This window comes from Gymnodraco acuticeps, unplaced genomic scaffold (assembly GCF_902827175.1).
Source record: "Gymnodraco acuticeps unplaced genomic scaffold, fGymAcu1.1, whole genome shotgun sequence".
Taxonomy (NCBI): Eukaryota; Metazoa; Chordata; class Actinopteri; order Perciformes; family Bathydraconidae; genus Gymnodraco; species Gymnodraco acuticeps.
Window position 1 is genome coordinate 2,742,501 of NW_022990238.1, and position 12,258 is coordinate 2,754,758.

The 12,258-nt window shown below is 41.0% G+C and overlaps 1 protein-coding gene across 2 annotated transcripts in view; it reads right to left on the reverse strand.

Annotated features, from left to right (window-relative positions):
* The window catches only part of LOC117548470 (ras-related protein Rab-26-like), a 53,555-nt gene extending 42,166 nt beyond the window's left edge, over positions 1-11,389 (reverse strand). Inside the window, exons 1-2 of one of the 2 annotated variants that reach the window (XM_034219789.1) lie at positions 10,863-11,389; positions 8,933-9,043 (exon numbers count right to left, since the gene is read on the reverse strand). In XM_034219789.1, coding sequence (XP_034075680.1) covers positions 8,933-9,043; positions 10,863-11,048 — 297 coding nt within the window. In that variant the 5' untranslated portion in view covers positions 11,049-11,389. The remainder of the gene's footprint in view (positions 1-8,932; positions 9,044-10,862) is intronic. The other variant, XM_034219788.1, reaches the window with a different exon arrangement.
* Between the last annotated feature and the right edge of the window lie 869 nt (positions 11,390-12,258).

The following is a 12,258-nucleotide window of genomic DNA, read 5'->3' on the forward strand; positions in this document are numbered from 1 at the left end:
AATCAGTATAACAGATGAATAGATCGCCACTGGGCTTTCATCTAAACACACAGCCACGTAATGATAACCAAAAAAAGGTCGGGGGTCATTGGTCAAGCAACACACGAATCAGAGAGCAGCAGTGAGCACACCTCAGGCTGTGTTTTATATTTGTATTCTTTATTTCTGATGTATTTCACACAAAAAACCTTTAGTGGAAACGTTTTCACTTATATGATTAGAAAAAGAAAAAAACGGCAAAGTGGCAAGGCTTGCCAACCCTGCGTTTGGGGGGCACAGTGACTCATTTGGGGGGGCATGGCCCGCGAATGACCCCCCATGACGCCGACCCTGCATATGACGCACACCTGCTAGCCTGTTCCACTCTTCGTTTTCCGAATGCCAGGAAGGATTCTTGCCTAGCTTCTGAAGCAAGTGACTCGGAAGACATGTGTCTTCCTCGCGATTGAGAAATCGCAAGCATCCTCGCGATTGAGAAACGGCCTGGGTGTTTCTAAATCGCGAGGATGCTGGCTTGGTAGTCGCGTACTTCCAAGTCACTTCCTTCAGAAACGAAGCAAGTATGCTTCCAAGCCACGGCTTCGGAAAACGAAGAAGAATGGAACAGGCTAACAAGTGTACCACTCTCTCTAACGGTTTCAACATAAACTGTACCGAAAATAAATACCTCACGATGTCTATCTAATTATGAACTTGCTTTACTTTCACGGAACACATTTTTGGTGATAACAAACAAATGTAACAAAGTAACATATTTACCGAGACATGTTCTACGCCACTACATACTTACATTTAAATGTGTGCTGCGTCGGTTCAGCAATTCTCCGCAAGGTTTTTTTTATTTTTATTTTTTAAATTGGTCCGTGCGCAAAGCATTGTGGGGATTTTAAGGACGCAAAGTCTACCCATGTGCAGCCTCGAAATTTCCCCCAAACCAAGGACGCGGCCTCGGTGGAATTCCAAGTATGCTGGAGATTGGAACAGTCCTTCGGCGGCACTCGTAGCATCCTTGAAATATTGGCTTGGAAGCCAGAATCCTCGAGATTGAGAAACGGCCCCTGCGTCATGCGCTCCACAGTAGCCCAGCTGCGAGGTTCCGGCGAGTTCACAGTTCATGAGCATGCTCCACTAGCACGACGGGGCCGTATACGATCCCAAATATCACGTTGTGTTCAAAGCGTCATAACTTCTCAGCTGTTTCAGCCAGAGACATGCCGTGTTTTTCCTCTTAAACTACAGAAACGGCAATAAACAACTATTAATATTTTCATTGAGAGGAGTTTACTTATTTCGGTGAAACCAATGTGCGTAAAGTTTTAAAAGATGCAGATAGTCTCACCTTGATTCTGGCGCATTGCTTATCGTTTGTTTGTTTGATAGATCTATTCTCATCCACCATCTTTGTTTGTGATGTAAAGAGTCTAAGAGTCACACACACACATACATACATATATATATATATATATATATGATTGCAGTGCCATCAAGCATCACCACCTAAAATTAACTTTAAATCACACAACTGAAATATTAAGCGAAGATTTGGCATTTTCATGATTCATTTTCCCCACCTCCACATACATACTAATAACACCCAGAAATAACATCAGACGAAAGTGTTGATCAATGGGGGCTGTCGGTTATATGTGAAACTCCTGCTGCTTTGCTTGTAAAGAGAAACTTGATTTATGCTTTACCTATGGAGGGGTGAAATCTGTGGTCTAACTTGTTACACACAGGCTTCATTGTGTCCAACTGGCCATATCACTGGATCAAAAATATCTAGAAAAAAGTCAAATCTGATATTTTCCTTTAGCCTACAACCATTTGCCTATAGGCGTTTTATTGGAACATTAATTTGTGTATAATTGAATGACAAACCCTCCAGAAGTTGTTGAGATTTTTGAGTCAGTTTACATTGCCGTTCCTTGAGCCACCTTGCTAACATGAGACTGAATCTGATATGTGAAGCACAGTGGCTCTCAGATGTTGCTCCTGCCACCCATTACTCAGTGATGAACTGAGACCCATCCACTGTAGCTGATATGGTGCTACAAGGGGAAATCATGGAGATAAAGGACTTGTGTACAAGACAATCTACAAACATGGTGGGATGATTTAGTATGCCAGCTGGGAATTGTGTCCCTTAAGCCGGTCAGGGACATTTTATGGACCAGCACTAGATTGTGTTTCAGGTAAATCATTGGAGAAGGAGGCAGTGCTGTTTCAAAGGTGCTGGGCTGCAGAGTGGGGTCTGTGATGATAACTGACTTCATCCCCAGAATGTAAAAAATAATCTGTTCATCCTCTGGAGAGTTTAAAAAACTCGTTGGGCAAAATGTAATAATGTGGTGCACACCGTATGTCAATAGCAGTTGATGTATTGCACATTTTGTTCAAACATCAAGCAGGAGCAGGGGAGGGGATGTCACAGAGCCAGAGGTCAAGGGTGGTCATTCATCTTAATCAAAGAGGGTGATGCAATTGACACACAAGGAAAGCCTATGTTTGTGCTTGATCTGACAATTATAAGAAGACTAAGTAATAAACATGATCGGATTCACCATAAAAAGACTGTGAGAACATTGGGTAACATTCAAGAACATAAACCATCACGGTGTAACACAAATAAACAAACAGTGTCTGAAGATAAATGAGAGTTTTAATGATACACTTATCAGGAAAAGGCAGGGGATCACCAAAGTCATTACAGTCTGCAACTATAAATGTTTCTAAATGATTTCATAGTAATCCATCCAGCAGTTATTATTATAGTTCATTTAGTTAAGATATGTATTCTAAAACATAAAGGGTTGAACCATGGGGCTTTCCAACCAACAAACTGAAATGGCAAACCCTAAAACAAGGCTTTTTTTTTTCCCTTCCAAACTCCATCTTCCCAAGTCAAAAAAGACATTTTTCATGTACAGATACATGAATTCTGTGGTTGTATAAGAGGTCTGTGACTCGGGGCAGAGTGGACATGACGGCCAGTCCACACAGCGGCGTGCGTTGAAGCTTCCAACGCTTCTGCCCATTCACTTTGAATGGGGTGATGTCACTTTTAGCCGAACTGCATTTTGGGAAGCGACGTGGAGCGTTGCTGGCGTTGCTGGCGTTGCTGGCGTTGCTGGCGTTGCTGGCGTTGCTGGCATTGCTGGCTTTGCTGGCTTCAAAAGTTGAACAATGTTCAACTTTTGGCGCCTCGGCAGAAGTGTCAGCCAATGAAATCCCGTTTATGCAAATCTGCCAGTACAAGCGCTAGCCAATCAAACCGCGTGTATGCTGGGAGAGACTACGCAGGTCATTTCCACATATTCAAAAAAAGGGAGGGAAAATTCGTTATAGCGGTAGTGAATCACCCGGTGCTGTATGATCAGTCTCTGTTCATCTACCGGGATACAAACCCGGAGGAGCGAGGCATGGAGGGAGGTGGCAGAGACAGTGGGTGGAACTGGTAGGTTTTCGCCTGTTTGGGGATTTTATATCCAGTTTACTTCGTTTTAACAAAGCTATTGCTTTGTATGTCGGGGGCGGGAGATTCATGCGATTGGTTGTTGGTCGCGGTGCTCGCAAAAAATCCCCGAGCTTCAGATACGCCCACCTCCAAGCGTCAACGCACGCTGCTGTGTGGACGCTCCGTGACTGACAGCTGAGAGCAGCTCTCTCGTCTCTCAGTAGAGGTGAGAAGTGCTGCTCTTCTCCCCCCCATCACTGAATACACTTCAGCTGAGGGATGGGAGAATTGCTCCTCTCCAGTGTCATGAGGTGAGGTAGATTGTGAAGAGGGAAAGAGAAAGAAAATAAATTATATAGCGCCCTTCAAGGGACCCAAGGCCGTTGTACATGGTGGACAAACAAAAAATAAAGGAAGCCGGGGGACCAAGAAAGGGCTAGGCCCCGAAGGCCAGGGTGAACAGATGTGTTTTTAAAATGGTGATTTGAAGATGTCCAGGGAGGCAGCATTACGGATCTCGGCAGGAAGTTCATTCCAGAGGGCGGAAAGGTTGTTTTTCTGCCACACTGGAAATTAGCTAAGGCCTGCATGAGTAAGATTATTATTGGCTTCCCTCTGAGCAATTCTACTTTCCCCCGGGATAATTTCCTCGTCTTTCTCCCGCTAATACTCATCTATTCGAATTTCAAAGACAATTACTGTCTAAGCTTTGCTGAAGCAAAATGAAGACAATTTAACTGCAGTAATGGAGAAAGAATACTCTGAAGCTGCCATTATTGTTTTTCAGTAAATAACATTTGGGACTCATTATGTTCACAGCAAAGACAAACTCATCTACTTCCCTACCTTTTTTCTTTTAACTGTGGGATTTATTTGATTATTTAAGTGAGAAAAATATGTTTTCCTACAGGCCACAACAATTAAAAATAACCAACAATAAATCACATATTTTTAGTTAAAGCCCAAACAGAATGCGGGGGAGGAAAGTGTTAGAAAAAGGAAGAGAGTTGATATGATGGATGTAGACAATAACAATATTGAGTGATATTGGCCCCTCATTTTGTTCAAAGCTGATTAAAACGTTTGGCTGACATGTCAAATATATGAAGTGTTTGGTGACACATGGAAGACTTAGTAGTTATGTGGATTTGGTTTAACCCGTCTGTAGTAGTTCAGCACCAAGGATAGCTCCCATCAGTTGACTGTATGAATAAAGAGCTCTACCCAGCAGTACCAACGATAACCCACAACGGAAAATAGTTCCCAACAGAACGAATGAAGAGGTTTGCCACAGATGTTGTTGAAAAGTACTGAGCGAATGACTCAGTACTTTGGTTTTTGTGGGATTTGTTGAATAAAAATGCGTCTTACTAGCTTTTATAGACACACAAAGCATGTCAACTCTCAGCAAAAAGAAAACGCTTGGCAATTTCCATCCTCCTGTCAGACTAATGGCTCTAAAATGACTAACAACTACATCATTCGGATTCAAAAGCTTTCACTTCAATTATTTTTGATGGCTTTATTCTTCACACTGTCTAATTTAGTTCCAAATCACATTGCTTTGCATATTCTAATAAGTGTGATGTCTCTGATCATTGAGTAGATTTGCATTTTGTTTCTATGATGTCTGTCTTTTAATCAATGATTGAGAAATTATTCTGTTGATCGGTGCCCAACAAATCCAGACCTGGATACAAAAGTCATGCGGATACTTTTAGTACGTACATGCCGTTTAAACCATGGAAAGTCCTGAAGAGCTACGGATTAATACAAGATAAAAAAGGAATTCAAGTTGCCTTCGACTGACAGGAAGAACCTACAATGTACACAAGATAATTAAATGTGACAGTGCAGATAGAAATGTAGAAACGACAGAACAACATGTCAGTAGTATATTGAAGTCATGACATCTTTATGCTTTTGTTTCAAAATCCATGCTTAACCTAAGAATTAGACTGAAGCCTGAAGAACACATCAGATGTCCTTTTTACCCAGAGAGCAGACAAACACATTTGGGTTCTTCACACCCACATGAAGCTTTCCACATGAAGCTTTCCACATGAAGCTTTCCATGTGACGCTTTCCATGTGACGCTTTCCACATGCTGCCTATGGTCTCCTGATTGTAGCAAAAGGAAAAGAAAATCATCAGACTCTCTTAAGCCAAGGAGTGAAGGAGGCGCACAATCAGGGCTCTGCCCTCTAGTCAATCCCAGGCCCTTCTCCCATCAGCAAGCATCTATATTACCATGGCAACTGATGACCTTGACATCATGCTGCATTGTAGTTTGCAAGCGTGCAGAATGCTTCTCTCTGCCCGACCAAAAGCTTGCTTATGTAGATACTGCAAGTGAATAACTGCTCTTTTTCATCAAGTCTGGTTCTCTCTGGCAAAATGTAGTAGGTGCAAAACCTGGCCGTGATGACCGTTAGCACTCTTATGCAAATGGGGCATTTCCTTGATATGAAGCAGTTTTTAAGAAAAATATAAAAATTGTTATGGCTGTATCAAGTTAACTAAACTGAAAAAGCCATCTGCAAGTTCCAATCCTTTATGTTTGTAATAGCGCTTTTCCACTGCAGGACCTACTGTAGCACGGCTTATTACAGTATGGTTAGGTCTTGGTAGGCCAGGCTCACTTTATGCTGCGTTTCCATTACAGTTTACCAACTGGGGTAGTAACTATAGTAACGCAGTGTAGGCGGGGCGATCAGCTGTTCGGCGGGTGGAGCGACGCTGCGTAAAGCTGCCGTTACGTCATCTTCAATGCGAACCACAAAACCAAAACATCAGCCGTTAACACGCATTTTAAAAAGGTTTTTCGCCTGCCGTCTTGTCTGCAGACCGGTATCAGCATGTAGTTACTTTGGCATCATTTTGAAACGTGTATTACAATTAAATCACGGTCAAATATGTTCATGTAGTTGTAGCCCCCTTGCCAGCGATTCTCTCTGACCATTCAGCAGTCGAGAGTGTTTACGTCACTAGTTTAGCATATTCAGCCCGGTTGTTGGCCCAGTAAGAACCTCGATTTTGGAGGGCCTGAAAAAAGGTGAAAAAGTAGCACTGAGCCGGAACTAGCCCTAGTGGAAAAGCAAAAAAACGCTTAAACTGTGCTACGTGCTGCAGTGGAAAAGCGCCATTACAGAATTACCCAACATTCATTGGTAGGTGAGCCTTTTCTTTTGATTAATTAGCACTCTTAAAAAGGAGGTGAAATAACATTCAATTAGCCCCATTATATCTATGTTTTGTTGCCGTCAATGTGCCACAGGGCCATATACAGTAGAATCGTTTTTTTCTCCTGATTAGTGTGATTATAAACCTAAAATTAGCTTTGAAATTCACTAGAACAAGGTGAGATCTACATGGAGTTAATATGATTAGGTGCAGTCTTGTCTTTCAATCTTTTCAATGAATTTAAGGCCCGAAACTATACTAAAATGGGTCAAATAAATGAATATGAGTGGTATATTATATATTCTGACTCCATGTACTTTAAGCCTAACAAGGCAACAGTGCAGCTCTTTAATCCTGAGAACATGCTGAGATTTAAACAAGATGAGACAACAATAAACAAAGGGGGAAGACAACCAGCATCTCCCAGCAGCTTTGAAGTGGGAACCGAATCCTCATACGAAGCCAATTGTCTTTCCCACCAACTAAAAGGGATCAAAACGGTCTTAAGCTAAAAATAACAAACATTCCCCGTCTCCCTGTGAATCCTCCATGGGAAAACAAACACAACAGTAACTGTTTTCCTACTCAAAGTCTTCTGTCAAACTATTCTTTGGTTGAGTCTGCACTAGTGAGCATTGGGACTATACTGTACAGTATGTTGAATACAAACATGAACCTAACGCAACAGTTTGACTCAGGAAGGATATTTGTGATTCGAGGGGGTCTATTTCAATCGTACCTTAAAACTGAACCATTCAACAAGAAACCATGCAGAAGAGAATGGAATGATAATGACAATATTCATGTTACACGGCTCTGTGCGGCACTGCAATTCAATAAGTCAATTCGACCGAAAAAGCAGAGTAAGCACCAAGCTTTATGAGTTTTGTTCTTATTCTTCCATTAGAAGTCAATGCAGCAGGCAAATATAGCTGATGAAGGTCTCTGTTTTTGCTCAGATAGGTCCAAATGTACATCGGGACCGCAGACAGTGTTATACTGTAAGAGACGTTACATAAGCACATTAATCGACTGCTCATCCACCCACAAACTTCTCTAACCCACTCACAGGGCTTTACAATGGTTGGTTACTTAACACATACACAGTGGCAGACTATGAGAGTATTTCCCAAGAGTATAAAAGATCAAATATTGCACTTACACCTTTTTTTTGTATGCGATACCTTGAAACTTTAAAAAGCCTTTCAAAATAAGTTTATCTTTTCATCACAGGTGAAGTTGATGGATGGAGGAAACGGTCACTAATTGATGGGCTTCAATTAAAAGGTGATGAGAGATCAAGCAGTAACATGCTCAAAAATATAGAGATAGGAACTGTATCTCTGTTACACAAGCACAATACATTTTATAATAAAGGAGGAATTTCAAAGGGTTTCTTTGACTTAAAAATTATGCTTATTACGCTCCTATGGACAGTCTTGCACTAATGTACATTCCCAAAGATATTGAAGTGACTGTTATTTTGTATATTAATTGTTGTGTTTTTTTATCTCAATGTGTGCACATGTATAAATATCTGTTGATTGTGATTGATATATATATTTTTTTATACATGTTTGTATTTTTATATTCGGGATCGTTGGAAACGGTATTTCGATCTCTTGAACTGAAAGATTGACTTTGATATATAAAATGATATCTTGTAAGACAGTACATTGTAAATTCCCCATTCATGTTAAATGCATTTAACTTAAATAATAATCTGTTATAGAATCAATGACGGACACAAATTGGCTATGAGTTCTACATCAAAATTGCCACAAAAAAAAGCGATAGTGATTAAAGCAGTAATTGAGCAAACAGTACACCCAGAGCTGTTACTGTGGCTGACGTGACCCTGTGCATGAGGTCACTGTAGAGCAGCAGGGAAGAAACCGTCTCTTTTTTTCCTCTACCCTGAGTCAGAGTGTTGCTCCGAGTGGTCGTCTGAGTGTCGGACACCCGAGTGTGATCATTAGAGAAGATGGACAAGTTCTTTCCTGGCTGCCCATGTGGGACTACTAAACTGGCACACGAGAGACACGGTTATCAACCAGGGAGACTAAAAAAAACGAAAGCGTGTCAAACTAATTTAAGAAATCAATGTGAGACTTCTAACACAAGAAAGACTCATAGCTCTGGGACATTATAAAGACACTGCATCGGAAAAAAAGCCCATCAGTATAAACGGCCCCGTTTTACCAAAGGTAGTAAACCTGACTGTGTTCTCATGCATGTGGGTGATTTGCAGGTTTCTGCTTGTTGTTTTGAGTTGCATTGATTGAAACTCACCCTAAAGTCAATGCCCACAGTGGAGATGAAGCTGCCAGCCAGGAAAGCTCCGTCCTTAAAACGAACTAGAAGACATGTTTTCCCCACACCGGAGTCTCCAACCAGCATCACCTGGACAGGAATACAAGAGGGAACAACTCAGACAGGTTTCACTGGAGGGCTAAACTAAGAAGCACAACAAAAGTAAAACTAGGGAGTGTGAGGGATAGAACTACGAGGTAAATCAGCCGAAACACCATGTAGGAGCCTTAACAGCAGGGAGACGTTGCTTATGTTTAATTTGATATCAGTGTCTGGTTGTTTGTCCTCAGAAAAAACAGGACATTTGAATCATTCAGCTAAATTAGTCCTAGTATTCTGGTGCCTATCCAGTGAAGAGGGTGTATGTGAATGCATGCGTGTGACTGCTTATATTGGCTACCAGTGGATGTCCTTTCTGCCAGTGTGTTAATGTATACAGCCATCACAAGTATCTTATCGTGTGTGCGCACATAAAAAACCGACTTGAGCCTCATTCCTTCTCTTTTCATTCCGAGCTGTGATGAAGTTAACGGTTTGATGTGATTACTGTTATCAGGTTAGCTGAGGGACTGTGATGTCCTAGACCCTGGAAATCAAAAAGCGCCTCCTGGGTGGAAGGAGGATAGAGGAGATGAAAGAAAAGGAAAAGGAATGACAGGATGTAACTGGGCCAGATACTTTTAGTGTGGATCACATGTTTGAAGATGCATCCCCATGTTTTCATTGGGTTTTTCTTCCAAGCCTTCTGCATGAAACAGCTCTATATTGGCTACATGTTTGCAGTAGTGTTCAGGCACCTGCTTTTTTCCTTGCCCTAAGGTTTTCTAAATAAAATACAATCAATGTTTCTCACTGACTCAAAGCAGAATAGCTATCAGAGGGAAGAATACATCCTGTTTAATGGCAAATTTAAATCAGTAAAATACACACAGTAGGGCCTAGTATCTCTGCAAATCTCCAATTGTAATAGGTAGACTAACCGCTAGAACTCTTTTGATCTAGCCTTGAAGCATCAAACTTAATGTTATATTTAGATATAATGATTTGAAGGGTACAATAATTGGATTACAGATCACAGACCTAAATCAAGTTATAGTTTGTGTGTAGCAGTACATCTTGTTTAAGCCCAGGTAAACACTGGAGAAAGCTGATTTTCCTTCAATTGTTATGTTCTAGCTGTAATGGTGTTGAATGGAGACGTGGTAGCCCCCACACCAAACAAATATAGCTAATTAAATATGAATATATACAGTTCCGAGTGGCTTGAACAATCAATCCAATTGTTCTGTGAAAAAGAGCAACACAAAGGCATCATGCACTAACATCAAACAGCTGCTTCAAAACACAGAGTAGGTGGCACAGGTCCCTTGAAGCGATGCGGAGAGTACACTGAGAATATGTGTGTGAATCTGTGCTTGTGTTACAACGAGGTGAGGTGACAGTTGTCTACTCACAATATGGTTAGGTAAAGCACACAACTCGCTCACTGTAAACGCAATCCCAGAGGGTGCTGCTGACAGAAACAAACATGCATTCAACCAGTTGATTTGTTTGTAGGATTGTGCACCTATCGATCGACTATTGACACAGCTGGTGTCAGGAGCACGCTGCAGTTTAATGAATGAAGGTTGTAAAACGAGAGACAATGAAAGCTTAACAAGAAAACGACACTGGCAATGAATAAAGTAGACCACAAACCCACTTAGTAATTGCCACTTTCTTCACTATATATATTCTCGCCCTAAAAAAGGGAAACAAAAGCCTAAAAGTGTCCATATGATTTGTAATATCAACGACTTATATGGCCTGTTCTTGGTATCAAGTTGTTTTGGTCATTAATGATAGAAATTAGAGCCCACTTTTGTGAGTTGTATTTGTTCGTGCATTTACTGAACAGCAGGCATCCTACCTTGAAAGCGATGTCGTAGAACTCGCTGCTGTTGCTGATGGACGGTCTGCTGGGATGGACCACACCGTTCATCTGAACAATTCCCGGGCTGCTCCTCGCGGTCTTCCCGGCCCCTTTCCCGGCGGGGCTGCCCGCAGACGGACTGCTTGTCACGGCTTTACCTTTGGCGGACTTCTTGCGAGACATTTATCAAGATTTTAAAACTATCTATGTGAATCTTAACCAAAGAAAACTAAACAAATCCTCACGAGGACTTGAAAGTAGTAGCAGCGAATAACTTGTAGAGTGCAATTAGCAGATGGGTTTCACCTGCGCGTTGACAGCATGTTCCTAGACACCTCCTCTACTCAGAGCAGCAGTGAAATTATTCCGAAATGCAAAAACGCTTCCGTTGTTCAGCTGCTTCCTGTTGCTGACAGCCTCCTCTCTTCAGGACAACAGCTTCGGTACTGCGCCTTGTAGATGTGATGGAGCAGAAAACTCCACCTTGTGCGCACAACTATCAGGACACAGGGGCTCTGCACTTTGCACTGATTAAGGCTCCAATGCGCCTGTTCAGAAAAGCCACAACTCTTCAACCACCAGAGATCACATGGATTCAAGTACTGTACTTGAGTACAATTTTGAGATACTTGTACTTTACTTGAGTATTTCCATTTTGTGCTACTTTGTACTTTTACTCCACTACATTTATTTTGTACCTTTAGTTACTTTACAGACTTGGATTAATAATGTGAAATATAATCAACACTTAAATAAGACTTTAGTTACACCTAGTAAATTAAACAGCTCCCCTGCAGTATACAAAGTGATTAAAACTAGCTGTACCTTTACCAGCTTTGATAAACACATTAATGCATCAATAATTATAAGAAAAACATATTATGTATTATTCTGAAATGGGCCAATCTGCATAATAAGTGCTTTTACTTATGGTACTTTAAGTATATTTTGATGCCAATACTTTTGTACTTTCACTTGAGTAGCTTTTTGAATGCATGACTTTTACTTGTATTCCTACACTCCTATACTTCTACTTTAACTCAAGTACAATATCTGAGTATTTCTCCCACCTCTTTCACCCACTCACTATAGTCCTCAAACAATAGTATGGGGCTATTGTAGAAACTTTCAACACATATTATCTGTTAGCAAGGTATCAGTATGACTTGTTTGGGTCCAAACTATTTTTCTTCCTCATGACATTACATTATTTTCATTGATATTGTCTTGCAAGAATCAGTTGTATACAAATCAAGCCAGTGTATTCTCTTCACAATAAGGTACATATGTTATATTCAGAGTGACCTCATAGTTATCCTTCCTCTAATTGATTAAAGGCTTTGTTTAATTAGTATGAACATTATTTACGTACTGTAGAGAGAAACAACCTGCT